Source organism: Chaetomium tenue, assembly GCF_020726465.1.
Source record: "Chaetomium tenue strain MPI-SDFR-AT-0079 chromosome Unknown F5144scaffold_2, whole genome shotgun sequence".
Classification (NCBI taxonomy): domain Eukaryota; kingdom Fungi; phylum Ascomycota; class Sordariomycetes; order Sordariales; family Chaetomiaceae; genus Chaetomium; species Chaetomium tenue.
In genome coordinates this window covers 993,466-1,020,532 of record NW_027117330.1, presented here as the reverse complement: position 1 = coordinate 1,020,532, position 27,067 = coordinate 993,466, and the positions used below count along the sequence as shown (strand labels likewise).

At 56.2% G+C, this 27,067-nt stretch overlaps 12 protein-coding genes and 2 non-coding genes across 14 annotated transcripts; 5 read left to right on the top strand and 9 right to left on the bottom strand.

The window, feature by feature from the left end:
* Positions 1-288: 288 nt before the first annotated feature.
* F5144DRAFT_459279 (uncharacterized protein) lies at positions 289-1,890 on the top strand (the record flags this gene model as incomplete). Its single annotated transcript, XM_066784969.1, has 2 exons — positions 289-365; positions 456-1,890. Coding segments are annotated over 2 exons (1,512 nt in total), but the record flags the coding sequence as incomplete, so codon positions are not given.
* Positions 1,891-3,174: 1,284 nt separating this feature from the next.
* On the bottom strand, positions 3,175-4,785 carry F5144DRAFT_589920 (uncharacterized protein; the record flags this gene model as incomplete). Its single annotated transcript, XM_066790104.1, has 5 exons — positions 3,175-3,618; positions 3,673-4,121; positions 4,171-4,226; positions 4,280-4,605; positions 4,687-4,785. 5 exons carry the CDS (start codon positions 4,783-4,785, stop codon positions 3,175-3,177), a joined length of 1,374 nt encoding a protein of 457 aa, XP_066646003.1.
* Positions 4,786-5,738: 953 nt separating this feature from the next.
* On the top strand, positions 5,739-6,605 carry F5144DRAFT_484195 (mitochondrial 54S ribosomal protein uL6m; the record flags this gene model as incomplete). The annotated part of the gene is made up of 3 exons (XM_066785426.1): positions 5,739-6,009; positions 6,061-6,174; positions 6,238-6,605. The coding sequence occupies 3 exons, from the start codon at positions 5,739-5,741 to the stop codon at positions 6,603-6,605; spliced, it is 753 nt and encodes a 250-aa protein (XP_066646002.1).
* Positions 6,606-6,716: 111 nt separating this feature from the next.
* F5144DRAFT_589918 (uncharacterized protein) lies at positions 6,717-7,784 on the bottom strand (the record flags this gene model as incomplete). The annotated part of the gene is made up of 1 exon (XM_066790103.1): positions 6,717-7,784. The coding sequence occupies one exon, from the start codon at positions 7,782-7,784 to the stop codon at positions 6,717-6,719; it is 1,068 nt and encodes a 355-aa protein (XP_066646001.1).
* A 694-nt stretch (positions 7,785-8,478) lies between these two features.
* F5144DRAFT_t36 lies at positions 8,479-8,564 on the bottom strand. Its single transcript has one exon. It is a non-coding gene; the product is annotated as a tRNA-His (tRNA).
* A 478-nt stretch (positions 8,565-9,042) lies between these two features.
* On the bottom strand, positions 9,043-10,551 carry F5144DRAFT_93465 (diaminopropionate ammonia-lyase family protein). The gene has a single exon (XM_066793582.1). The coding sequence runs from the start codon at positions 10,423-10,425 to the stop codon at positions 9,271-9,273; it is 1,155 nt and encodes a 384-aa protein (XP_066646000.1). The 5' UTR covers positions 10,426-10,551; the 3' UTR covers positions 9,043-9,270.
* Positions 10,552-10,941: 390 nt separating this feature from the next.
* F5144DRAFT_640269 (uncharacterized protein) lies at positions 10,942-11,469 on the bottom strand (the record flags this gene model as incomplete). The annotated part of the gene is made up of 2 exons (XM_066792740.1): positions 10,942-11,066; positions 11,130-11,469. Coding segments are annotated over 2 exons (465 nt in total), but the record flags the coding sequence as incomplete, so codon positions are not given.
* A 423-nt stretch (positions 11,470-11,892) lies between these two features.
* On the top strand, positions 11,893-12,689 carry F5144DRAFT_560302 (uncharacterized protein). Its single transcript, XM_066788211.1, has one exon. The coding sequence runs from the start codon at positions 12,045-12,047 to the stop codon at positions 12,336-12,338; it is 294 nt and encodes a 97-aa protein (XP_066645998.1). The 5' UTR covers positions 11,893-12,044; the 3' UTR covers positions 12,339-12,689.
* A 14-nt stretch (positions 12,690-12,703) lies between these two features.
* F5144DRAFT_482145 (heterokaryon incompatibility protein-domain-containing protein) lies at positions 12,704-14,767 on the bottom strand (the record flags this gene model as incomplete). The annotated part of the gene is made up of 2 exons (XM_066785323.1): positions 12,704-13,213; positions 13,301-14,767. 2 exons carry the CDS (start codon positions 14,765-14,767, stop codon positions 12,704-12,706), a joined length of 1,977 nt encoding a protein of 658 aa, XP_066645997.1.
* A 1,092-nt stretch (positions 14,768-15,859) lies between these two features.
* F5144DRAFT_560299 (uncharacterized protein) lies at positions 15,860-17,502 on the bottom strand. The gene is made up of 3 exons (XM_066788210.1): positions 17,173-17,502; positions 17,003-17,111; positions 15,860-16,917 (listed from the first exon to the last, which is right to left on the bottom strand). The coding sequence occupies exons 1-3, from the start codon at positions 17,488-17,490 to the stop codon at positions 16,073-16,075; spliced, it is 1,272 nt and encodes a 423-aa protein (XP_066645996.1). The 5' UTR covers positions 17,491-17,502; the 3' UTR covers positions 15,860-16,072.
* Positions 17,503-18,477: 975 nt separating this feature from the next.
* F5144DRAFT_93419 (Intradiol ring-cleavage dioxygenase-like protein) lies at positions 18,478-19,840 on the top strand. Its single transcript, XM_066793581.1, has 2 exons — positions 18,478-18,952; positions 19,013-19,840. The coding sequence occupies exons 1-2, from the start codon at positions 18,684-18,686 to the stop codon at positions 19,647-19,649; spliced, it is 906 nt and encodes a 301-aa protein (XP_066645995.1). The 5' UTR covers positions 18,478-18,683; the 3' UTR covers positions 19,650-19,840.
* Positions 19,841-20,344: 504 nt separating this feature from the next.
* Positions 20,345-20,461, bottom strand: F5144DRAFT_t35. The gene has a single exon. It is a non-coding gene; the product is annotated as a tRNA-Leu (tRNA).
* Positions 20,462-20,699: 238 nt separating this feature from the next.
* On the bottom strand, positions 20,700-22,023 carry F5144DRAFT_560294 (uncharacterized protein). The gene is made up of 2 exons (XM_066788209.1): positions 21,484-22,023; positions 20,700-21,432 (listed from the first exon to the last, which is right to left on the bottom strand). Exons 1-2 carry the CDS (start codon positions 21,848-21,850, stop codon positions 20,927-20,929), a joined length of 873 nt encoding a protein of 290 aa, XP_066645994.1. The 5' UTR covers positions 21,851-22,023; the 3' UTR covers positions 20,700-20,926.
* A 348-nt stretch (positions 22,024-22,371) lies between these two features.
* Positions 22,372-25,332, top strand: F5144DRAFT_93334 (RNA recognition domain-containing protein). The gene is made up of 4 exons (XM_066793580.1): positions 22,372-22,516; positions 22,622-22,688; positions 22,751-22,863; positions 22,913-25,332. Exons 1-4 carry the CDS (start codon positions 22,473-22,475, stop codon positions 25,014-25,016), a joined length of 2,328 nt encoding a protein of 775 aa, XP_066645993.1. The 5' UTR covers positions 22,372-22,472; the 3' UTR covers positions 25,017-25,332.
* The last annotated feature ends 1,735 nt before the right edge of the window (positions 25,333-27,067 follow it).

Sequence of the window (27,067 nt, the reverse complement as noted above, 5' to 3'; positions counted from 1 at the left end):
GAACGCGTCGTGGCCGTTTCGGCCAATCATAAACCGCCATCACCGCCAACGTCCCTGCTTTGTTCAGTGCCTTTCAGGCCTGTGATCGAACGTCATGTCAATGGATGTGGGAAGTGGTGGGGAGGGGTTTGCAACCACCTGACTGACCCTTGCGCTTCATGATCTTCATCCCGTCTGAACTTTTCCAGCTACGACCGGTGTAATGCCTCCTAAAACCTTCACCAAAAGAAACTGGGACAATGCACACGAAGACTGTAGGGAGTCTCACGCTCACTCGACGACGACACAATGAACGAATACAGCGAAGAGATTCAAGAACATGTCCCTAAACAGGCCACGAAAGAATATGATCATTTGAAGCCTAGGTGAGTTTTGGCCAAGTTTAAAAACAAACAAAAAAACAGTTTATTGTACAATGAATGGACCAGCCGCTGATGAGTTCCCACCTCCATCAGTCGCTGGTGGTTCGCGTCCTCGGCGTTCCCCATGATCGCGGGTACCCTGGGCCCTGTTGCGTCCGCCTTCAGCATCTGCGCCCTCGTTAAGCCATGGCGGCAAAGCTACCCGCCCGGGACCGACATTGATTTGGCTACCTACATCCGCGACCCGGTTTGGTTGACCGCCGTCAATGCCGTCCAGCTCTTTATTGCCATCGTCGCCAACATGGCCCTGCTCCTGAACATGACGAGGCGGCTCAGCTTTGCCATCGCCCAGCCCGTTACCATCATCGGCTGGTACATTTCGTCCTTTGCCCTGATCTCCCTCACTGCTACGGCTTCCGGGCCTCTGGTGGTTGAGTTGGATGACGAGTTTACCTGGTCCCAGGCCTTCTACTACGCAATCTATTCCGCCGTCTTGTACTTCCTGGTCGCTTCCCTGATGGTAGTTACCTACTTGGGCGCCCAGGCTGGCCGCTATCCTAAAGACTTCGTCCTCACTGCGAGCCAGCGCACCTTGATGCTGCAGACCATCATGTTCCTCATGTATCTGCTGCTCGGAGCCCTGGTATTCTGCGAAGTCGAGAGTTGGTCTTACCTTGACGCAGTCTTCTGGGCGGCCGTGACGCTCTTCACCGTTGGCTTTGGCGATCTATACGCCATCACACCTCTTGGTAGGGCATTACTGATCCCTTACGCACTAGTGGGAATCATCAGCCTCGGTCTTGTTATTGGCTCCATCCGTAGCCTGGTCCTCGACCGCGGCAAGCAGCGGCTCGGGAATCGCATGCTGGAAAAGAAGCGGCGTAGGACATTGAGGCGGATGACGAGAACGGGAAAAGACGAGGTTCTCATCCCGATTAGGGACGACCCGCCAACCATGGAGTCCGTACGCACCGACACGTCGGAATTGACCGAGTTTGAGCGGAGAGAGCGCGAGTTCAACATCATGCGCAAGATCCAGGACGTGTCTGCCCACCGTCGGCGGTGGTTCGCCATGGGCGTGTCGACAGGAACCTGGTTGGCCCTGTGGCTCGCCGGCGCAAAGGTGTTCCAGAAGTGCGAGGAGCGATACCAGGGGTGGAGCTACTTCGACGGTTTCTACTTCGCCTTTGTCAGCTTGACCACGATCGGGTACGGGGATATCACACCCGTATCCAACGCCGGCAAGTCCTTTTGGGTGTTTTGGGCGCTGCTAGCGCTGCCCACCATGACTGTGTTGATCTCCAACGCGGGCGACACCATCGTCAAGGGGATCCGGGATGCGACCGACCAGATAGCCACTGTGACTATCCTACCCGGTGAACAAGGGTACAAGAAGGATCTCAAGCGGTTGCTGCGGACGTTTTCCTGTGGTCTTCTTTTTAAGGAGAGTGCCGAGGAAGTGCCCGCCGGCTTTCTCGGCCAGCCACGGCCCCTCGAACGATCGGGGCCCCACAGCAACCGTGACGTTGAAGAGATGGTTGACCGACTCGAAGCTGATCTGGAAGAAGCCGACCTCGAATCGGAAGCCACCAACCGGACCAAAAAGAAGGGGAAGCGCGCCGACCGCGCCAACGCCGAAGAGAACCACCAACCCCAAGCCGAAGCCCCCTCCAGCCCCAACACCAAACCGCCCACCACCCCCACCCCGTCATCCCCCCCATCATCATCATCACCCCCCTCCTCCCCACCAACCCAAAAACTACACCCCCACCACCCCCTCACCCTCCCCCCCTCCAAACACGACTACCACATCACCCTGGTCGACGAGATCCGCCGCGTGACCCAGCACCTGCGCCACCGCCCCCCGCGCAAATACACCTTCCACGAGTGGGCCTGGTACCTGCGGCTGATGGGCGAGGACGAGGCCGATGCGGCGCGGCACCGGCGCGAGGTGCACGCCGTGCATGCTATGCAGCGGCGGAGGGGAAGGGCGCGCCGTGTGGAGGAGGAGGGGAAAGAAGGGGAGGGTGGGACGGGGGGTGGTGGGGAAGGGAAAGGGGGGGAGGGCGGAACGGGGGAGGGTGGTGGTAGAGGTGATGATGGTAGTGGGAAAGGGGGGAAAGAGCTGGTGGAAAGGGGGGACCGGCTTCCTTGGAGCTGGGTTGGTAGCAGGAGCCCGCTGATGGAGTCGCAGGAGGAGGCCGAGTGGATCTTGGAACGGTTGATTGCGAGGCTGGGGGAGGAGTTGAGGGCTGCGAGGGAGGCGCATCACGCGGGTCAGCGATGATGCGTGCGTGCGTGCATAATTGGCGTGTTTAAGTGTTGGGGGTGAGGGTGGGTTGTTTTGGCGCGCATGGAACAATGGATGGATACCCGGGGAAAGATTTCGTTTGCGGGAGTATTGCTTAGTGAGCATCATTATTTTGCATTGTTTTGGGGTCTAGCCTTTAGCATGCGTATCTGGGAAGGGCAGTCGAGGCCCATCATGAATTTATAAATACCTTGGGGTGATGTCAAGTCGAAGGGCCAGAAATTTATTGCTGGTTTGCAATGGCCTTGCACGAATGTTGGAAGCACAGGAAGTAAACATGATAGCGAGCGATGATCGCTTCAGAAGATGTGGGTATAACGATTGTATCATTCTATCGTAGCTACCAGATGATGCAAACCTCTAGCTGGTCGAATGAAATCATGAACGCCGAGATCCTGCTATATGCGCCGATGCCTCTATGTTCCATGTCCCACTCAAGTCGAGACCAACGCCGTGCGCCGAAAGCAAGTGATGATAAGAAAGCGATTTCTGGAATCGTGATCAGAACGAAGACATGGTCGCGTTAGTCGCGCTCGTCGCAAGCGCCCTCAGAGGATCGAAGAATTGGACCGAGAGCTGCTGGTAAGACGAGACCACGAACCCGATCACCTCGCCAAACACCAACAGCCCGATGTTCCGCAGCATGGAGGGAGGCAGGCGATAAGACCCAAAGAGGAGTGATGCAGCCGGGAAGACGGCGAAGGGCCACCAGCTCTTGACTGACACACGCGTGAGGAAGGTCTCGTTGACTGAGGAAGCCAGGGCGGCTGTCTGCTCCAGCGCGTCGAGGATGTCGTTCGTGATATTATTCGCTTGCTTGATCATGATCGAATGGTCGCCAAACTTTGCGGAAAGCTTTTCGGTTGCTGTGACCAGCCGGTCCATTCCTTGCTCGAGGTTATCTTGCCGCTTGGCGAGCAAGGCGGCCTGTCGATCTGCAACTGCCTGAGTAGAGGGGTCAGTGGATGGGTGTATATCAAGCGAAACTTGAATACATACGACTTGCTGCTGCATAGAGTTGGTAGAAGTAGCCACTAACGTGATAACTGCCAACAGAGTGCTTATATCCTGGCTGACCCGCTGCGATGCTTGCTCAACTTGCCCAAGCGAGGTCGCCTGTGCAAGGGCCATCTGAGAATTGCTATCGAGAGCATTGCTGACTAGGACGGACAGCAGCTGTTTGAGGTTTTCGGCGTGCTGGAGTCCGTCGTGGTAGGACTCCGAGGTTTTCTTGAGTGCCGAGTCAAGGTCCTTGAAGAGGTACTTTTCCACGCGCCCCAGCCCTTCGCTCAACCGGTAAATGTGTGGCGTGAGCTGTGCGAGCGCCTCAACAGACTGCCGGGCGCGATTGTCGAGGTCGTCCATGCGCTTCTGAAGCTCGGCCTCGACGCCGTCGGTGAGCTGGGAAATGACGCGGGTAAGTCGCTGATAGAGCAAAATGCTGCTAGCTACGAAACGGTCAGTCATGTACCACACGAGCCGGTCGAGGGCACTCACATTTCTCATTGTCGGCCCTTGCGGCTTCGCAAAATCGCACTGCCTTGTGGCGATAGCTAACCCAGGTGGTCCAGGCAGCATCCGATGCCGCCAGAGCCGAAGACAAAACCCAATCTCATGGGAGCTCACATGCAGTTGGGGTTCGTCTCGCATGGCAATCTGGCTTAGTGATGGCTCGCGAAACTTGGCGCACTCCTTGGGGATCGAGAAGCTACCGCGCTCCAGGTCGCAAATCGCCAGGCTCGCGGCGTACGAGTCGACGAAGTCGCGGATTTGCCGCCCGCTGTCGGTGAGAACGGTGGCATCGTTTTTGCCATCAACTAACTGGCAGTTGTTGACAAGAAGCCGTGCGGCCACGCGATGGCAGAGAGGCTCAGACTGAAGTTCTTCGAGCTCGTTCAACGCAACTGCGTAGATGTTGCGGAGCTGGGGAGCCTCAGGCGACCCGGAGGAATTATCTGAGCCTGCTGCGACTGCGGATGGTTAGTTTCTGCTGGGTTCGTTCCAAGGGAGAACTTGACACGACTTACGAGATGCGGCTTTCTTCTCGTTCCTCCAGGAAATACCCCAGATGCAAGGTGCCAAAAGGACGAGAAGAAACACGTGTACCCTCATGTTGACTGTATTTCTCGCCTCGTTATTGCTTTGTGCTAAGGTAACTCGTCGCAAGTGAGGTGATCTCGTCTCGTGAAACAAAGTATACCAGGGGTAGATAAAGAGTGCTGCTGATGCGGCTCTGGGAAGAGTAAGTGATGATGTGGGAAGAAGTTCAAAGATCTGGGTGCTGAAGGGGAATTAAATAGACCCAGCCTGGAGGAGGGGAAAGTTTGGCCAGAGGCCATGCCGCTGAAACGGGAAGGCGCATCTTGAATGGGGTGATGGGATGGCGAGGGTGCAGTAACTCTCGGCGGCGGTTCAAGCTTCTCGATGCTTATGTCGTCGTCTAGATTGTGGTTGTGAATTGCCCTGTAATGGGCCAATGGAAGATGGAACCATGGACAAGTGAGAGATAACAGCCGCCTAACACAATCCGGAACGGAAAAATTTGGCGCTGCACTGTGCGTGAAACACAACTTCATCTGAAAGCAAGGCATTGTTGATTAACTAGAATAGGAAAGGAGGTAAGATGAAGGACCATTTCGAAAACTCTTCAATAGAACCCCACCGCAGAGACCATGGCATTTCTTATGCAGAGGGAAGGTGCGGTGCGTTTGGTAAAGGAAGGGGACCAGACCGCATCGACTTTGGCTAACAAGAAGACAACAGAACCCTAGTAAAAAATACAAGGGCTTTAAAATTTTATAGTAATTTACGAGCAGGCTTATACCCTTACAAGGAGTTCCAGAATGAGAGATCCCCAACATATTTGGTGATAATGATGGAGGTTGAATCTTGGTGTTGAGGGTGCCCCGCAACCCCTGACCGCTGACTAAGATCGGGACCCACAGCCGGAAGCCAGCCGGCGCTCCCAGTGCCCGAACTTTTTTGAGCAAGACCGGGAGGGAGTGAGCATCAATTGTAACGATCCGATTGCAGCGTCGCGAGTTGCCAGTCCGCCGCCGCCCACAATGCTCGCACCAAGGACTGGGCGACAAGCCCTGCAACGGGCATTGGCTCCCAACTCCTCTTCGACCGTCACACTGCCGGCCTTCCTCGTCCCGGCTTTCCAGACAGCACGAACCTTCTCGGCGACGACACACCGGCCCTCCAAGCTTGGGAGGACGCCGCTCTCAGTACCACCCGGCGTAGACCTTGCGATTAGCGACCTGTTTATCAAGAAGGATATGACGTCGTACCTAAAGACGCACAAGCGGACGATCACAGTGACCGGGCCGTTGGGTGAGCAGCACGCTCTGGCAAGCCGTCGACCAGGGCGCTGATTTGTTGTAGGAACACTGGAGCTCGAGATCCCCGGCTATGTCAACATCGATCACGACGCCGCAGCAAGGAGGGTGGAGTTGAGCGTGAAGGACCGGGACGAGAGGAACCAGAGGGAGATGTGGGGTATGGACCGCCGTACCTACAACCAGCAATGCGATTAGAGCAGGGGCTAACAGACAGCTACAGGAACCACATGGTCGTACCTAAACAACTACATTATGGGTGTCTCGGAAGGGCATACGGCCGTCCTCCGTCTGGTTGGTATCGGTTACAGGGCAACGATCGAGCCCCGCCCCGCGAAGGCGGAATACCCCGATCAACAGTTCGTCTGCTTGAAGCTGGGCTTCTCGCATCCGGTGGAGATGGGCCTGCCCAAAGGCATGAAGGCTAGCGCGCCACAGCCGACCCGCGTACTCCTCGAGGGCATCGACAAGGAGCAGATCATGCAGTTCGCCGCCAAGATCCGCAGGTGGAGAGTGCCGGAGCCGTACAAGGGCAAGGGCATTTTCATCAACGACGAGACTATCAAGCTCAAGCAAAAGAAGATCAAATAGACGACTCGTGGGTCAGTCTTTGTATATCTAGCAATTCTTCCGCCGCCGGGTTTTGTCTGGCTGTATCTGTGCAATGAATATGTACATTATTTGGCACCGACCAGAGAGAGCCTATTTCAGCCCGAGCACCTCCTGGACGACGTCAAGAACTTGGCCGTGGACTGCGGCGGGCGCGGCAATCACGCCGCTGTTGCTAGCCAGCGTTCTGCCAACGCCGAAATCAAGACGCCGCCCCTTAGTGTCCGTGACTTGGCCGCCAGCCTCGCGGACGATCAGGTCGCCGCCCGCATGGTCCCAGATCTTCTCCTGGTAGGTCTTGGAAGTCGGCAGGCGCAGATAGATGTCGCCGGCGCCGCGAGCAATAGAGCCGTACTTGGCCTGCGAGTCCATCCTGACGCTGGGCTTCGTAATACCCAACTTCTGCGCAATCTGCGCCGACTCGGACTGGTTCGAGTGTCCCGCCTCCACACTCTCGCAGAAGCTCGCGCTCGCCATCTCAGTCACCTCCTTCATCTTGATGTTCTTCCCCTCCGTCAGCCCGCCCGTGCTCAACGGCCTGCTCGTGGCACCCTGCCCAATGACCGCCGAGAAGATCACACCGCGTCCCTCGTCATCCGACTGGTTCGCGCCAATATCCACCGTCAACGGCGCCGCATCATCAACCGGCAAGTTCGGGCACCCCAGCACACCCACCTTCACATCCCCATCCTCCAACAGCGCCAGCGCCAGCGCATACTGGCCACCCCTCAAAAACCCCTTCGTCCCATCAATCGGATCCAGCGTCCACACCCTGCCCACCCTCCCCCCCTCACTCCTCCCCAAATCCACCACCTCCAACAAATCCTCCACATCCCTGACCCCACCCCCCAACAACCCCTCCGCCTCCTCATCCTCCAACCTCGTCCCCTTGACCAACCCCCAAATCAACTCCCTCAACCCCGCATCCGCCCGCAGCTGCGCAGCCTCCTCCTCGGCGACGATGGCGTCGCCGGGGAAGTTGTGGCGCAGCGCGGCGATGATGAGCGCCTGCGCGCCAAAGTCGCCCACCGTCACGGGCGACGCGTCGTCCTTGGACACCGTGCCCTTGGCTTTTTCGTGGAAGACGCGCTTGGTGAGCAGCGCGGCGCGCTGCACGGCCAGCTGGGCGATCTCGAGTTCGCGGGCGTAGGGGGTGGTCATGGTGGTGGTTGGGATGGTGGTGGTGGTTGGAATGGTGGTGGTGGTTGTAATGGTGTGGTTGTGGTGGCGGGTGAGGTGGTTGAGGATGAGACCGAGGCGCCGGGGGATGGTGGTGGTGGTTGTGGTGAAGAGGATTGCCAGTGTGAGGATGAGGAGAGAGATGATGGAGAAAGGGTGTACTTTGAACTTGGGTCGGCTGCGAGTGGCGGCAGTTGGAGATTGTTGAGAGTTGATCATTCACTTAGCCGTGTCAGGTTAATTGATGGTATGTTGTCTTTATTAATCCCGATTGCAACTTGCTCCTGCTCGCCGTAGATTCCCCGCACTCCAAAAGTTGCGATGCGATTACGCTGACGTTGTTCGATGGTGGGGGTTGAGTGCTCCACAGCGGGCACCCGGACTTTCCAGAGCTCCAACCACATCAAATCACCAGCGGGCTTTGGAAAATTGGCTATTGAGGTTTTTTCCCCCTCGGTGACTCTGGAATGCGTGAAATAACCGCATGAGCTATTTAGTCATAGCTCCGACGAGTGCCTAGCGTGGGATGATGATTGATGTGAGCATACGAACGAACGCATGAGCGAGCTTGTCTCGAACCCAAGACAGAGGAGCAGAGCAGTTCCAGTTATGGACGCTCATTCACAAAAAGGACTCTGAAGATTAAAGAGTGGGCGAGGGAAGGGGGCAAAAAGAGTGGGATAACCAGGAATCGAACCTGGGTCCTCTCGGATCGCTGTGTTTAACCACAACGAGAAGTACTAACCACTATACTATTATCCCATTACTTACTTTAAGCTATGCCTAAAACATACTTATGACACCAGCATACCCGAGGTTTGCGAGCATTCAGATCCCACTTGATTTGACTGTTCAACAACGCCTGATCCATGAACCTGGCCGCATTTCTTGGCCTGCGCTCCCTAACATAAAAAGCATCGAGTACCGCGATGGAGAGCGACTCAGATAGCTTCACCTCGGTTTCATAGAGTGACTTCACCGATTCACTGAATAACCCTAGGCAACTGGTCATCCGATCCCGACATTTACGGAGTGAACTCGAGGGACACGGTGATCTCGGGCAAGTGGCATGCTCTCACACAGACGGTGGATATCTGCGCAGTGCCCATTTCGAACTACCTTACTCATCGAACAAGGGCCCATTCTGTAGGCTGGGAGGAGAAGAAGAAAATCGGAGGCGTGCAAGGCGCACAGGCATCAATACCGCTGGTTTACCTTCACTCTTACAGGTCAACCCATGTCGGCAATGGTTCAAGGGACATCCCCCCTTGCCTATTTAGACATGCCGCTATGGTAGCGCAATGTGTGATCTGTCATTCGATATTCAATTTGCAGGCGAAATGGGTTTATACCGAGAGTAACTCCCCCTCAATTAACGGTAACTGACGGTACTTGTGAAATTCTCACCCTGTCTACTCCGGCGCTTCCATCCACCTTACCACAGGTCGATGGCAGCTTACATGTATTCTTAGGCCTCGGCAGTGGCAGCCCCAACATTTGAGTTCGGTACGGGAACTTGATACTCCCTCTGGCCTTCGGTGCCCAGAAGAACGATGGCAGCGTCCTCCGAGAGGAAGCCCCGGGACTGGATCGTCTCGGCATCTCGGAGCTTCCAGAGCGCGGCAAGCGTGGCCGCGCCACAGGGCCCAATGCCTACGCCGGCCTCTTTCAGGAACTGAACAGCCTGGTGCGACTCGATGTCCGAGACAACCACGCTGATATCAACACCTGCCTGGAGATCCTTGAATGCTGCCATCGATACCGTACCGCAATTCAGCCCATCCATGATGCTGGCTTTGGATGTGTCTATTGGCACGGATCGTCCGGCCTTCAGGCTGTGGTGCAGACACGGCGCGGAATCGGGCTCGACGCTCATGACCCTGCATTGACGACCTTTGCCCTTGCAATGGGCAACAACAGCGTGCGCCAGGGACCCCACACCTACTGGGCTCACTATGAGGGTGGCCGCGTCGAGGCCTTGCTCGGAGAGCTGCTGGCTGACTTCTGTGAGCAGGGTCGAATAGCCTTCCACGATACATGCGGGGATTTGCTCATATCCCTCAAACGAATTGTCCTGGACCAGCAAACCGCCCTCTGTCGACGCTGCGGCGGAGAAGGCCTTCGATATGGCGTCGTCGTAGTGGGATTCGACAAGAATAACCTCGGCACCTTCTTGGGCGATGAGCTTGACGTCTGCTGGGCTGACGGTGCTGGGAAGGTAGATGTGGGCTGGCAGGTTGAGCATCTTGGCCATGGCTGCTACGGCTCGACCATGATTTCCTTCGGTGGCAGCGAAGAGAGCAATGCGGTTCTTATGTGCTGCTTGGGCCACGTCGGTGAGCGGCAAGTCTTGAGAGAGACCGAGCTGAGACACGAGGGCTCGATACGTGCCCCATGATGCACCGAGAATCTTGAAGGAGGGAAGGCCAAGTCTGTTGCTTTCATCTTTGAGGAAGACAGACTTGACGCCTAGCTTCTTCGCAACACCCTCCAACGGAATTAGAGGTGTTGGCGCGTATGAAGGTAGTTGCCGATGGAAGGTTTGAATCTGGGAGGTGTCTGCAGAGGGCGGCAACGGCGCGGTGCTCTGGTTGAAGAAGACGCTTTGGTCCGGGACCGTCATGATGCCGGGAGGTTTGGGGCGGAAACTGACTTTATGAGAAGGCAAGGTAAAGAGGGGGCTCAGAGGGGAAAGGATGAAGAGCCAAGCGCCGAAAGCCCTGTGTAATTGTCTCGTTCTAGGTGCAAAATGTAATCTTCGGGGCCTCCACGATCAATGAAACCAGATCCCATTTCTCTTGAAGTGCTTTCAGGCCAACCGTTGCAAAGTATTGGGCTTGTACTGCTACATGGATCCATCTCATGCGGAAACAAACTCACCCCACTTCACTCAATCGCCACATCTGGTTAGATACAGTACACCCCAAGAGTACCCACAGGCGCCGTATGGCCATGCACGCCCTTTGACTACGCGGTGTGTACCCTCGCACTATCTGTGACGGGCTGGGCCCTGTAGCTCCCAGCCCCTGAGAATTCCTTCCTCTACAGTGAAGCGTCATATCCGTCTCTTGCCCTGTTCCACACAACATTCGGCCAAAGTAACGTCTCTGAATACTACTTGGGCCTTGACTATCCGTATTTACTTGTCACAGGTCAGCTTGTAAGACCTGTACTCCGTGTTGCCCGTCCAAAGGCAGCCAAGCTGGTCCCTGTAAGCACCGCTGGCAGGGTAGTCATCGCACGTCGGGCCGGCAAAGGCCGTAACTAGGAATACGAATCAGCCGCTTATTCCGTGTGTGTGGGTGACAGTAAACAGGCAGGTCTTACTGCGGCAGCCATCGGCCAGCTCGTTCAGCTCCAAGGCACAAGTGTCGTCCGGAAGAGGGAAGCAGAGGCCCTCCCAAGCACGCTCCACGATGTTCATGCCCCAGGTATGGCCGCTTCCGGAACCGCATTCGGTGTTCCACGACTGGAAAAGCGCGCCCCGGTCATACTTCTTGGTCGGGGCGCTGGCGGTGCGGGTGACGAGGGAGAGGGAGGAGACGAATGCTGCCGTGAAACGCATGTTGTGGTGAGTGCTAGCTAGATCGGATGGGTTGGGTTGTGATGTGTTTGTGGAAGTCAAGAGTACTGAGCCTGTGTGGAGGGAGTGGAAGAGACCGAGACAAGCTCGAGCTTATATACCTGGTTTCATGAACGAAGACTCGTTTTTGAGTAGAAGCGAGAAAGCCATGCGAGATAATTACCAACGGACCATGAGAACATCAGTAGGATCACTTTTCACATTCCGCTTTCAGTATGTAATTCGCGAAGCCATCTCGACTTCGGAGAACCACGAGCCCTGATATTAACCAAATTAATTTCAGACCTACATTCTATAAAGTAGGGAAGGCTGCTCGCGAATCACTGGTGACGTCAGGATTCATGATCCAGGACAATGTTAGACTTCCAAGTGCCGGGTGTTGTTGGCGAACTTCAAACTGTAGCTCTGACTTAGGTTGTTGGTGTTGGGGACTGGAGGTCAGTCATGATGGTCATCCATCTATATGTAGTGACCGCCTCAGAAAGCACCAGGTTGCCGGCGCTCGAAGCTGCGAAAGGGCAGGTAAATTGTTACTGGACTAATAGGGGGAAGTGGAAAGTCAGAAGGTAGATTGTTATGAAGATGCCAGGTCGGGAGAATAGGGTCCGGTGGCGGGGGCGCCCACATGCTTGTCGGTAGCAATTCCCCCGGGACCGACCATGACATTAGGTTCACCGCTGTTGCTCCTCTTTGCTCAATCTACGGAAGGCCCAAACGGTCCGGTCCCCAGCCTGGATTTGGAAAGCGGAGGCGGGGGACTACTACCGAACAAGACGACCTTGGGGCGGCCTGATATAGCCCGGGCGTCAACGGTTAGAGGGCGGAACCTTCTTGGGACCCATTTGGCTACACCTCGTGTGCAGTGGCGTCGCAATGTAACTATAAAGCTGCAGGCTAGATGGGAGTGCATGAGATCGAGATCTCAAGTTCTAAAAGCCCAGTTAGAGACATGAGCCTTGGCCCTCCATTCCATTGGGCTCCAGGGCGCATCTTCTCGAGCTGCCGGCACTGGGCCTGCCCATGTTCCTCGGAGGGAGTGAATGGCTGCGCCGGGGTCTATGAAGGATACATGTGCAGTCTGGGAACCGGAAGAATAGGTTTGTGGTGACGAGGGTGGCTGGGTTGGTCATGCCGGAGAGCGGTAGGCGAGTGTACATTACACTTGAAGCTGTGACGGGCACCCCCCGTTGCCCTTTATGTCTGCCGCCGTCTTGGAGGCATACCAACTCAACGTCTCTTGTCCTAAATTTCTCGGCGAAACTGATTGCAAACCCACCTCCACCCTCACCTCCCCGCTCCTCCCACCTCCCAGCAGCTCCTACCGCAACCGAAACGTCTCCATATCCATACCCGTCTCAAACAGCCCCGACGCATCCTCCATCAGCCCCGGCACATACGCCTCACCCACAAAAAGCCTTGTATCCTCTCGCTTCGGATCCAGCCTCAGCACATATGGCGTCTCACCACCCTGCAAAATACACAGGAGATCGCCCGCCCTCGCCGTAGGCGGCACCATGGCAAAGTAGCATGACTCTTCGGTCACGGCGAAGCAGCGGTGCACGGCGTGGTCCTCCGCCGCCTGCAGCCATGCGGTTGGGTTTGGCTTGGTGGGCGCTGTTGCTGGCGTTGCCTCTCTGCTACTGGTGCTGGGAGGTTTCCAGTTGCGCGGGTCGTGTTTAGTGCTGAACGCGGCGGCGGGGAATAGTTTGGAGAGCACCGAGATGCCGGAAGCGTACGCCGTGTCGCTGGTGTTTGGGGATGGCGAAGAATTCGAAGGAGACGATATGTCATCGAAGAGCGCGTATGGGGCGAGAGTGTCCAGGAATGCCTTGAGGGTTGGGATGGAAGGGTCGTTCTGGTATGTCCCCTGGGTGGTCAACTTGGAGGGCTCGTGTTTGGACGGCTGACCGGGAACCGGCTTGGGAGGTCGGCAGAGGCGCCATGCAGCCTGGATAAGCTCCTTCTTGGGAGAGTCCGAGTTGAAACAGCTCGAGGTAAATCTGGCAGTTACCTTGTCGATAGTGTCAACCACGAGGCCATTGACCAACAGCGTCCTGTAGTTATCCTCGAATGAATCCTTTGTAATCCACGATTTGGGCGAGCCGGATGCTTGGTAGCGCCCGGGGCGACCTATGAGACTGTGGAATCTCCCTGCGTCCCATCGCGGGACCCAGCTCGGCAGTTCCTTCGGTCCCGGGAGTGGTGGCTTAGTCTCCCCATTGTCCGACACGCTGTTCAGTAGCATCAAAGTACTATCGACAGTGAGTGCGCGGATGGCAATCTCGTGGTAGACGGCCGCAATTGTATTGTCATAGTCGGGCTGGATGATGAGCGCCTTTTCAGCTTCGATCCACGCCGAATAGTGGCCAAGTTGTGAGAAGACATAGTCTCGGGGGTCTGTGGCTGAGTTCCTGGCGCTCAAGCACAATTGGTAGACGAAGCTATGCCGTGCTCTTCCCCCGGGCTCATCCCGTGGCCGCTCAACAAACCGTTTAAACAACAGCGTGACGGAGTTAGTACCAATCTTGTGCTTTTTCTTGAGCTCCCAGCCCTGAGTCTCGAGCTTCTTCATGGAGTGGTGCAGCGCCTCCCACGGGATGCTCTCCGAACCCCAGTGGACGATGGCCTCCGTGTCCGTCCCTATCTCCTGGGGGATCCAAGCCCTCCGGAACCAAGCCAGTTTGCTAAGTTCCCGCAGAGATTTCCAATTTTCGACAGGAATCCAGTCAAAGTTCGCCCCCTTTGACTTGCAGAGGGTCGACAGGAGTTTGTCCTCGAAGATGGAATGCAGCGCATTCAGAAGCTGAAAAGCCCTGGGTGCGTGGCCTTCGGGATCTGCACCAAGCCAGACGAGAACTTGGTGTGCATCTCGGAAAATGGCATGCATGAGCCGGACCTGTTGGCTCCGTTCGACTGTGTCCTTCTGGTTAATGCATAGTTGGTCGATCCAGATCCGTAGTGCAGGCTGTCCAGGAGCAGGGCGAAGCCGCCGCAGGGCGATACCGAGGCTATTTGTGATAGCTAGCTTTTTCCCGTCGATGATGATAACGTCGTTATACTGAGGCTCGCCCCAGACATAGGAGAGAGCTGAATAGCGCGGCCCCTCGCGACCGATCCACATGTCTTCGAGACTGCCGGCTAGCTTGTCCGTTTTCTTGCCGGGCTTGAGGACGAGAGCGCGCGATCTGTAGTACTCCTGTATGCGTTTATATTGGTAGAACTCGTCCAGCACGGCCGACTCTAGCGTTCTCTCCCTCGCCAAACGTTCGTTTTCCAAGGCCAATCTCTCCCGCTCCGCTTGCTTTTCCGCTTCCTTTTTCGCTTCCTGTGCCTGGACCTGCCTGTGGAGGTTAAGCCTCACGGGGGAGTAAGTAATATGCATATTTGGATGTGCCATAGCTCATGTGAACGTTAATTGCGGCTAGGGTAAATAGGTAGGTATTAAAGAAAAAGGTACACCTTCGAGGTTTACCCTCAGGAACCAGAGTCGGGATGGGAACAAGGAACAACTGAACAAGAGGCTGGAGGCGCAATGCGGTAAAATGTCAGATTGTGCTAAAAAAAAAAGCGAGCCCGGCGAGGGGACTTTTTCGAATGTTAACCTCTTGCTGCCTACGGATACATCCACGACGAGGCAGTTTGCGAGGTTGACTCGGAGATGATTTGCTGTGGAGGGGGCTGCATAAGCTCGAAGCTTGGGAGGGGCACGAACTTACTCTTGGAGTTAGAGACCCAGGTTGGCAACCCCCTAATAGCCTAGACCTCAACGTTCTCAAGGACGTTTGGAAGGCTGTGAAGAGTATCTTGTATAGGGACCTCTCGGACTTACACCTCCCGATAAATACCAATGCAAACATCGTAATTTTGGAGGATGCCCTGAAGGTTGCCTGGGGAGCGGTGCTGGTGGGTGCCAAGATGCAAATGGAACAACACCCACTTGCCCCTTTTTTTGTGAATAGCAAACTTGATGACCGAAGTTCTGGTCGCTCTGGGCCCGGAAGGGTGCAAGTACCCAGGGAATGAAACTTTAACGTAAAAAAAAAAAACATAAAAAAAACAGGCCGACCCAATTTGGATCGAACAGACAGGTTGTGGTCATATCACCGCCCTCGGCGCGGTCTTGCTTCAACAAGGGGGGTGTGACGGCAGGTTCTAACCCTAACCCTGGCCGCAACCCGAGTGGTGGTCTGTGCGCCTCCCACCTGTGTTTTCCCACAGTTGTGCGAATCCTATATCTTAATTCTTTTCTTTTCTTCTCTTTAGCTTTAGATTCACGTAATTGAGTGGGATCATTTGAGCCTTTGTGCCTCTATTCCTCACTCGCTCGTCACAGGGGGAATTGACAGCACACAACCTAACCATTGCACCACGAATGGTGCGATGGCGTCTGTTGAAAATAAACAACCAAAAAGTAAACTATATAACCGACTATGGCCACTAATTGCCCCCCGGCAACAGAAGATAGTTAACAAGCAAAAAAAAAAAAAAAAAAAGAAAAAAAGAGATGGAACACTGGGAGTTCTCGCCACGAGTCCTCGAAGGTGAAATAAACAACGGAAGTAGGGAAGCAGAGGAAACCTCGGGCTGGGGACATTATTCCAAATCTAAGGACGGTACCTCATCATAAAACGTACATTCCTCCTCCTTGTACCTTGCCCAAACCCCCACAGCCCCCTCGCAGCAACAATCAGTCATACCAAATAGCATTCATGCCAAACCCAGGCTCGGGAATGCGCAGCCTCGCCACGCGATGCAGGAACTCATCCTTCCACCTATACATCTCAATCCACCCCTCCTGATCATCCGTAATCGCCATCCACTCATCACTCCACGGACACGGCGAGACCGCATTACTATGCCCGCCACTCGTCGGCGTCGGATTCAACAAAATCTGCCTCTCAACACTCCCACAATCCCGCAGCCTAAACGCCGCCACATAGCCCTGCAGCTCAAACCGATTCGCGCGCGACGACGCAAACATATGCCTCCCGCTCGCCGTCAGCGCCACCACGTCGGCGCGGTACAGGCCCTTGCCGGAGTCGGCGTCGCGCGCGGGGATCCCGGGGGGGATCAGCGGGTAGCTGTGGTGCGTGTACACGGGCAGGTGGGTCGCCGGGTCGATGACGTACTCGCAGATGCGGTTGCCGGCTTCCATGAGGGCGTAGAGGTATTGGCCGGTCGGGTGCATGGCGACCCAGCGCGGGTGGTCGGAGGGGGCGGGGGCGTCGACGCTGCCGATGAGCTCGACTTCGCCGGAGGGGAGTTTGCGGTGGGTCCAGAGTTTGTTCGCGGTCAGGTCGGCGGAGTAGAGGTAGGTTTCGGTGGGGTCGAAGACCATGCCGTGGATGCCGGTGTTGGGTTGGTAGGGGTAGTTTTGGATGTTGGTTTCGAGCTTGCCGGTGGTGGAGACGGAGAAGATGTTGCCGAAGCCGGCGTGCTTGTAGAAGGGGTTGGCATAGACGGCGTAGGGGGGTTGCTTGGCCGCGAGCAAGAAGATGGCGCGGGTGTTGGTGTCGGCGCTGTTTGCCTGGGCTGATGCAAGGAGCAAGTGAGGTGGTTAGCATTGGGTTGATCCGAGGTCAGAACTAAGAATTGAAACATAATAATAAAGACATACGGTCATCGCCCATGGGATGGGATGCCTCGTGGACAATCTCAGTCGGGCTCCGGACGGCAAAGCTGGACCACTTCTTCATGGCCGCGCCATATATGTTCTTCCTGGTATGCTGCATCCCATTGTGAGTTGATGCTGCTTCAATGGATGGCCAATTGGGGTTGTGGTCGTACGTCGAAGGTCATCCATGATATCGGCTCGTCTTGCGGAATCTCAGTGCGCTTGATCAGCTTCAGCGTGAGGTTCTCGTCGTCAAACTGAACGGTGAAGATGGCCCCTGGCGGGGTCCATGTCCCGATCATCAAGTGGTGGAGGGGCATGGTTGCGGATGCTGCCAATGACGTCGGATGCTGTTGCCGGGGGTTTTGGGGGGTTTCTTGGGGTCGAGAGGAATAACTCCTGAGGTCTAACCGTCTCTCAGAGGAGAAGCAACTGCGGGACGCGATTGGAATCGTACGATGCAAAATTGATGTTGGACGGAGAATTGCCATTGCATTCGATGTTATCGTCTTTCTGTCTACAACATTTTCCTTCCCTCCCATCCATGTGCTGCCCTTTCTTGGCGCTAGACATGGTACTGAGCGCTGTGTGAATCTTTACCCCTCGGCGCGCCTGGGCTTCGGAACTGCGATTGTGGGGTCGGGAACGGCAGCGGTAGATGCAAGACCGCCCAGCACCTGTCGGGATTTCTGGTGCAGCACTGGGCTCCGGCAAATCCACAAAACCTTGTTCCCTCAGAAACCCCCATGTCTCCCGCCTCCCGCCTCCCGCCCCTCGCTCTTTCGTATGTATGTACCCACGCGCCTGCAGGTGCATCTTGTTGCCCCGGATCGAAAGGGTAAAAGCTCATCCCCACCATTTTCTGATGCAATCCCGGCAATCGCGAGGCCGACTCACATCATCGCCACAAACCGCGAAACCTAGATGGAGGGAAGAACCTCGACGGAGTGGGTTGTGGTGGAATCGAACAGTGGCGCGAGCTTGGATCCCCAGATCCCGCATCTCAAGATGATCCGATGGTGGCCGTGCGGTGCAGCGATCGTGGATGAACCAAGATGCTGAGCCGCCCAGCGATTCATGGGACGGCAACGCCAAGGGCGCTGTCGCTGGGATGGACGCTGCGAGCACGCTGGGTGGCTGGACGCTAAGGCACCATGACAGGGAGTTGGTTGTCAGTGGGCTGGGGGAAAGTTTGGGGTCCAGCGGGATTTCCAGTGCCCTTCGGTCTAACCGAACGCGGTGTCCCTGGTGTTCTTGACCCCCTGGATGCATTCCTGACAGGGCTAAATTTGTCCCGAGTTTGCCGCCTTCCCCAACCCCACTCCCGTAGCGGTGACCTGGGGACGGACAAAGGTGCCGTGACAGCACCCCGATAGTTCTCAGCGGGGAAAATGATGCCACATGGGCCCTCCGCGCCTATCAGGTTGAACCGATTCGCAACCGGCTGCCCGGCCGCGATGTCTCATCTGTACCGGAGGGCGAGGCGAGGCGAGGTATCTCCAGGTCTATATAAGTCCAACCATGCAACCTGCCTTGTTTCCTGCTTCCAGATTCTCATTCCCATCCCAGCATATTCAAGAGCTTCTTTTAGGCCTGATACCTGACATAATATTGTATCCTTGCCTGCCATATCTTTCGTTCATCAACCTCTAATACCACAACGTCACACACCATCACCACAACAATGGCCTCTGACAAGCCCTCCCACCGTTTCGACCCCAACTTCACCGCCCAGGTGGTTGATGGTATGGGCCCGAAGACGACTCCTCGCAACCGTGTGGTCCTCGGTGCCCTGATCCGCCACATCCATGACTTTGCCCGCGAGACAGAGCTCACCATTGACGAGTGGATGGAGGGTGTCAAGTTCGTCAACGCCCTGGGCGAGATCTATGTCAAGAGCGGCAAGACCCGCAATGAGACACACCGCATCTGCGACGTTCTCGGCCTCGAGTCGTAAGTTACATTCTTGGCTTCCCCAATGGAAACAACAAACCTTATTCTAACATCACCCAGACTTGTCGACGAGATCGCCCACAAGATCATCTCCGAGTCCGGCATGGACCCGACGTCCTCCTCCATCCTGGGCCCCTTCTGGTCGCCCAACGCGCCCTTCCGCGCGCACGGCGACGTCATCTTCCAGGACGGCGTGCCGGCCGGCGGCCGCGTGACCAAGATGCACGGCGTGATCCGCGACATCACCACGGGGCAGCCCATCCCCAACGCCGTCTTCGACATCTGGCAGGCGTCCGCCAACGGCAAGTACGACTTCCAAGACCCGGACAACCAGTCGCCCAACAACCTGCGCGGCAAGTTCCGCGCCGACGCCAACGGCCGCTACTGGTTCTACTGCCTGCACCCGACCGCCTACTCGCTGCCGCGCGACGGGCCCTCGTGGCAGCTGCTCACCATGATGGACCGCCACCCCATGCGGCCCGCCCACATCCACATCATGGTCACCCACCAGGACTTCCAGGGCTGCACCACCCAGCTGTATCCCAGCGACGACCCGTGGATCAAGAGCGACACCGTCTTCGCCGTCAAGGATGACTTGGTCGTCGAGTTCAAGCCCCTCAAGGATGACCCCAAGGCTACGCTCGAGCTTGAGTACAATGTCAACCTCGCGCCCAAGGGCTACAAGGGCCGGCTTTGAGGGATGAGCGGGTGACGGGGGTGTGACAATTGGGAAGGGGAGGGAGGGTTTTCTTTGCTGTACATATATCGGCCATGTATATACCCTACTTTGGGAACGACCTGGATGCCGTTGGGAAGGGGTTTGTCATTTGAAGAACTAGCGATCACATCATTTGGATATGTATGAGAATTGATAAAAGAGTTTCAACACATTTGTGGTGCCATGTGTTCGGCTTATGCTATGCGATCTTGCCACGATGGGAAACGAAATGTAAATTATGGGACGGGAATGGCGACGAAGCTAGTTTATGCGGTGGTGCAAGTCAATTGGGAATCCAGGGGGCTGTAGCTCCGGTTCAGGTTAGGGAGTGAGGAAGCTGGACTTTCGAACTCTCGGATCGCCTGAGGTTAAATGATGTATCACCCGAGAATCCCAAACCTATGAGAGCTTAATATCAACCAACGGTGGCAATCCTCTCGAGGCAACCTCCCGTCTCACAGGTTGCAATGCGTGCCTCATAAGCTGAACGAGGGGTCATAGACCTGAGAACCCCGAGTATAAAACCAAGGAACAAATCGGGAAATCTCAAGATAGAGTAGAGTAGAATAAGCTTCTCCTCAAGAAAAAAAAAAGACAACAAGGAGGCTTAGTTCCCCTTGAAAAAAAGACAGTGTGAAACAAAAATCACAGCGTCGACTGTGTGCATGGATGAATGACAAGGGTGAGATTCGAACTCACGCCCCTTTCGAGACCACGGAAACTCGCAAGAGTCAGGATCAAGGATTTGAAACTCCTTAACGTGGCGCCTTAGACCGCTCGGCCACCTTGCCTTCTGGACTTAATGTTGAGAGTTGTGGGGTGGGGATGGGGGTTATGGATGGATGGGTGGTGGTGGAGTCGGGGGCTGGGCTGGCTGCTCGGTATTCAAGAGTTGGGTTAGGGTTGATTATGGGCGATGTAATGAATCTGATTTGAGCTGCGTAAGATGGGACGATGAGATGTTGGTGGTTGAGACGAGACGAAGAAATGGATTGAGACATATTGTAGCTCTTTTCTTTCCTTCGGCCCCCGGTCATCAGTCAAAGGGAGGGGCTTCAAAAAGGAGGTCTGGCACTGGTTATGGTGGCACCGAGTTTTTTTGACTTCATGTACCTGAGGCAAATGTTCAGGCCAATTCAACTTCCATTCACCCCCTGGGATTATCTCGGATGCAAAACAACGCTCCCGCCGCGCTCCCCAGCATTGGTAAGTTGTATAGCTTTTGTTGACAGAATATGTACAGAGCCAGAACTGTTCTATTTCTTTTCCTCCGTCTTCTCTTCTGGTTTTGGTGTCGGCAACTTGAAGGTTTCGGGTGTCCGGTCTACACCGGGACCAATCTGTTCCCACGCGCTGGATCCGCCCTCAAAGTTGCGGAATGCCTGGGTAAGCTCGAGCGGCTCTGTGACAATGCGCTTCTTCTCCTCGTCCCACCGAATCTCGGTATAGCCCGTGACCGGGAAATCCTTTCGTAGCGGGTGGCCTTCAAAACCATAATCCGTCATGATACGGCGCAGGTCGGGGTGATTGAGGAAGAACACGCCGAACATGTCATAGACTTCCCGCTCGTACCAATTGGCGCCGTCGAACAGAGCGGTGGCGCTGGGCACCGGCGTGGTCTCGTCCGCATAGGTCTTGACGCGGATTCGGGAGTTGTGCCTGACGCTGAGCAAGTTATAGACGATTTCGAACCGTTGGTCGCGGGTAGGAAAGTCCACGGCCGTGATAGTGCTCATCTGGGTAAACTCGGCGGCGGTGTTGTCTAGATCGGTCATCAGCTACCGGCCACACATGTCGCCTAACATCGCCTTACACTTCAAGAAGGCGAAGACCGGGATGACGCCGGATGGGGGGATGTAGATGGTCAATTCGTCTTTCCAGACCGAGAACTGCTGGATGTACTTGGGGAGACAGCCCATGAGCCATGACCCGTACTTGTGCATGTTATCGGACTTGGATTGGTATTTGTCGGCCGGATTGACGAGGGGTGCCTGAAGAGGGGTGCCGACTTGGCCGCGGGGTGCGGCGCGCGGGTTCTGGACATCTTTGGGGAGGGCGACGTTATTGCGGGCGGTTGTCGCGAAACAGCGCACAGCAGCCTCGTTGCGAACTGCGACCGATGGGTTCGCCGGCCGTAGGGCTGAGGCCAGAGCCCTATTTCTGTAGAGCTTGCTGGCCATGGTTGTGGTTGGGAAGGGGGGCCCAATTGAGCGAGAATCAGCCGGTGGCCTCAATCAAAGACTTGCTTGACGATTCGATTTCGGATTGACGTCGAGCTTGGAGCTGCTTGGTCCAACCCAGTGAGGCGAGTCACGTGGATGGGGTAACTGCTCACCCGCTCGATCAGTTTACGTGAGCTGGGGGAGCGAGCTCAAAGAGCCCCCGCCAGAGCAGCCGGCCTGCTGTCCAACCGCAGCCTGAGGAACACGTGCAGAATGGCGCGAAGCCGAAACTGGACTAGCGGCAGCAGCGGACCCTTTCGTGGAAGGCTCTGCGTCGCCTTCAAGAGGCTCCTCCCCAAAACACGCAAATCACTGCTTCCTGCTACCCATTTTCTACCAACAAGTCAGTTGCGGGGAATGCCCATGTCCTCGTTGTGAATTTATAACGGTGTTCATCAGACGGATTATTTGTTTATCTTTTCCTTCCGTTTTCTCCTCGCGTTTACCATATTTAATACTCAACACTGCGTTTTCACCCACATCGCTCCTCGACTGACCGGCCTATCCATCGTTCGCATCGAATCTCTCCTCCCGTCGCAACCACCTTGCCTCATTCCTGCCTCGAGGCCCCTCTATAACTATGGCGCCCGAAGATACATATTTCGATGATGAGGAGGACTGCTGGTATGGAACTTTCCATTGAATCCCGCCGTCTCAACCCCGCCACGCCACATCGCTCGTGCGCCTGATGGTCGTCCGGCTTCCGCCTGCTAACCCCGCGTGCTACAGCCCTCTTTGCATCGAAGAGTTTGATCTTTCAGACCGAAACTTCCGGCCCTGCCCTTGCGGGTATCAGGTACGGACTCATCCGCCCCTCTTCGCCCATACCCCTGGGTGCGTCGCTGACAGCGCCTCTAGATATGCCAATTCTGCTTCAACAACATTCGTTCTAACATGAACGGACTTTGCCCAGCCTGCCGCCGCCCGTACGACGAAAAGACCATACAGTGGAAAGTCGTCACACCGGAAGAGTAAGATGAGGTGTTCCGGCTTGGGTTCCCATTTGCTGACTGGCCATAGGGTGGCCGAATTCCGAGCGAATATTCAAAAGAACCAGAAAAAGCGTGCCGCCGAACAACGACAGAAGGAGGCACAAAAACGTGAGGCCGAGAAGGAGAACCGAAAGAATCTAGTGGGCGTCCGGGTCGTCCAAAAGAACTTGGTTTATGTGACCGGGTTGACCCCGACAGTCCGCGAAGATGAATTGCTCAAGACGCTCCGAAAACCCGAATTTTTTGGTCAATACGGCAACATCCTGAAGATTTCGATCAGCAGTCGCAAGGGCACTGACGGCCACAACCAGTCTCTCGGCGTTTATGTGACGTTTGAGAAGAAGGAGGACGCCAACCGGTGCATCCAGGCAGTTAATGGCTCCCAAAACGGCGATAGGGTTCTGAGGGCTCAGCTAGGGACGACCAAGTACTGCTCAGCCTGGCTGAGGCACGAGCAGTGCGCGAATCGACAATGCATGTTCCTCCACGAGTTGGGAGATGAGGAGGATAGTTACAGCCGGCAGGACCTGTCATCGATGAACAGTATCAACTCGCAACGACCTATTCAAAACGCCGGCTCCTCCCGCTCCGCGTCGAGACAACAAGCCCATCCTTCCCCATCCCCCGCCGTTGCGCAACCTATGGCGAGAAGCTCTAGCAAGGACGGCTCCGACAATGGCGACGCGCCGGCGCTGCCGGCCTCGGCGAACTGGGCTCGCAATCCGCAGGTCCGCAGCCGACGGGGCAGTCACGCCACCAGTGCTGCGGCCCCTAGCCCAGCCATCTCCAACTCGTTGCCGGCAACTGCTGAATCGGCCGTGGAAGATGCGCCAGGTGAACCCTCTGCCGTTGCCGGCCCCTCTCGGGATGCAACTTTGAAGAAGCTCAACGCTATGGTACCTATCGATAGGACGAAACAGATTCCGCACGACACTCTCAAGTCGCTGCTAAAAGCCCTCGAAGGTTGCACGCTTGCATGGCCCAAAATCGGTGGGGATATATCGGACGAGGAGTTCAACAACCTTTACCCCCCGCTTTTCGACCCCAGTGGTGGGATACGGCGCCGCCAGGCCATGCGCGCACCTGAAGATACTAGCAGTGTCGACGATCGGCAATCGACCGCCGCCCGGGAGCCGTCAGAAGGCGAACCTGAGAGCAGTGGCAGTCTGGCTTTGGGCGGCGAGCCCGAAGATCGCGAGCATGGTCGCGAGGGTCCCAGCTTCGACCCCCGCCGAACCACACAGCCGCCCATTCAAAGAGGCAGCACGGACGGGCTCTTTGGCCAAACCGTCGGCTCTGGCTTCACGCAGACAAACGCGAATCTTGGTTCAATCGGCGGCAGCCGCACCATGACGCCCCAACAGCCCGCGTTCATACGCCAGCCGAGCAACTTTGTTGACCACCTCTCTGCGCAGCCGAACTTGTTCCAGGGCCAGGGCCACAACCGCCAGGGCTCGCGGTTCAGCTTTGCCAACGAAGGGAGAGAGGCCGCCTCGGCTACGTCCGTGAAGCTGACGGCCAACCCCCGGATCATGGCGCAGCAGTCGTCAATGATGCCATCATCATTCCACAACCAGCCCGGTGGCCAGTTTTACGCTAGTTCGGTGGCTGGTCCCCCGCCGGGGCTCAAGTCGACGGGCACACCACCGGGCGTATTTGGGCAGCACGGATTCGGGTCGGCCGCCTTTGGGGGCGCTTCGAAGGACACCAACGAGATGCTGCAACTTCTCCGCAACCGGGGTGCGGGCAGCCAGGCGCATGATGCCGGAAAGCGTGAGTACATGTTCTCTTCCTTTCCTAACCAGTACCCACCCTCCACCTCATCCACCCCAGCTCCTGCCTCGAGTCACCTGGCATCGCTCTACGGTTCGCAGCCTGGAGCCTTCCATGATTTGGGTTCAAAGCAGAAGAAGAAGGGGAAGAAGCACAGACACGCTAACACTTCCTCCTCTGGGGGGAGTGGCCTAGTTGATCTTGCGGACCCGAGTATCCTGCAGGCGAGGATGCAGTCCCAGCAGCATCTGCAGCAACAGAGCAATGCCGGTCTCGGACAGGGACTGTTCGGTGGTCAGTCGCAAGGTGGGTACACCAACCCGGGCATGATGTACAACCCAGGATACCGGGGCTGGTGATTTCGGTACTGCGACATTTTTGCCATTTCTCTTGATTCATCTCTTTCTCGGGAGGGGCGGCATCCGGGTCTTGTTGTTTTCCTATTATAACTATATATTATGACGGCGTCGCTGGCAACGAAGGGTATGAGGGGTTCGAGAGGCAACGCCTTGATTCCGTGGAGCATCACCCAAGCGCCGGCTCCGAAGGGGGAGTCGCCTTGGGTTGGCGTCATTTGCATTTTGGGCGAAAGGCACAGACCCTTTTCTCCGGGGGGTTCGCAAACATTGGGCTCACGCTGTCCGTTTTGCTTCCCCGGTCGGGTCTTTTGCATCGCCAGGGTTATCGGGTTACGTCAGGCAAGCTCTCATCGTCTTCCTCGCAGGTTTCCCCCATGTACGTTAACTTGGGCCCCAGGTTTTGCACCGTCGGGGCTGAGGTGGCATCGGTGGTCATAATAGAGCATCATTTCACCACTTTCTCATAAACGGATCCCAACTTTTACCTCTTTCAGGAAGACGATGATGGTAGTCTCGACGTAACCCAAGCCCTTCTGTACATAGCGGCGCCGGCGGCTTGTTCTCTTGCCCCTCCCTTGATCAGAGATGTCTCGGTGTCTTGGGGTTGTTGCCTGCACGGTGCTGCACTTCAGATGGAGACGCTAACCCTGGTTTCCGTAGACGACGAACTCCCCTCCCTCGATGAGGTGACGTCGAGCATCGATGCTCTTGTCGCCGACGAGCCCATTGACGCCAGTATTCGGCAACCCCCTGGCGCATTTGAGTCTATTGGACGTGTAGGGACTCCGTCCGTGCCTCCTGGGTTCTCGTTCTCGAGCGCACAGCCATCCCCGGCCGTCTCATATTCGTCTTTGCCACCCATTAGCGCAGGGCGGCAGACCCCACCGGTTGCGTTCCCTAAGGTTCCGTCAAAACCGCCCGTCGCCGCGTCCAGCCCGCTTACCAAGAAGGCGATCACGCCGGTGCCGGAATCTAAGAAAGCCGTCAAAGCCCTTGCCGCCGAGAGCGGGTTATCAAAGGACATTGCCAAAGCCAAGTCGAAGGTTCTGCAGGATGAAGACTTTCCAGCCCTCAACTCGCCGAAGCCCCGGTCCGCAACGCCGGTTGCCCAGCCCAAGGCCACACCCAGCAAAACAACTGGCAAAAAGTCTCCCGAGAATCCTGCCGAGAAGGCAAAGGGGAAGGAAAAAGAGAAGGTTGCACCTACGGTTACGCTTGTCCCAACCCCTAAGAGCGAGACACCCAAACCGGAGGTAAAGGTTCGGGAGACAGTTTCGGATAAACCCTCTGAAATAGCACATGGGAAGGGGACGGACAAGCGCCCCACCCCTGGCGTACTCAACATTGCCGCGGCCACTAAGGTATCTCAGATCAAGAATTTGGAAGCGCCGTCGGCGACGGACAAGTCGGCCACGGATCGAGATTCTGCTTTCCCAGCCCTCCCGACGCTGACGCCGGCCTCTGTCTCATCTCCCCTCGCCCGTTCAGCTCCAAAGACCCTCAGGGTAGTCTCCACGCCAAGGACAGAAGTGCCATCGACTCCAATCTTGGCGGCACCTGGCGTACGGGGGGGTATGCGCCCCGAGACACCCGCGAGCGAGTTGATATCGGACACTGCGTCCATTATGTCGGCTTCTATCTCGGCTTCACGCACGAACTCCCCCCCGCCGTCCAAAATTGGTTCCGCCCCGGTAAGAACGACGACAAAGAGCCAACAGCGGAAACAACGCAAGGAGGCGTCGAAGAAAGAGTCGGCTACTATCGCGGCCCAGCCTGCCAAGGTCGAGACCCCCGTCGAGATCGCCCCCATCCTTAGCCACAAGAAGAAGCAGAAGAAGGAAAAGGAGAAGTCGAGTAGCAAAACAGCAACTCCTGCAGCGAGCCGTCCGGAGACGCCGCTAGCAACTGTCCCGCCGCCGATCAAGGAGACCAAGGAAGCTGTGGAGGCCAAAGAGAGCAAGGAGTTGAGGGAAGAGTCGTCCGCTTACCGGTCAACGGCAAACGAGACCACCACCTTGACTGACGAGCCGCCACTGCATAAAGGCCGGTAC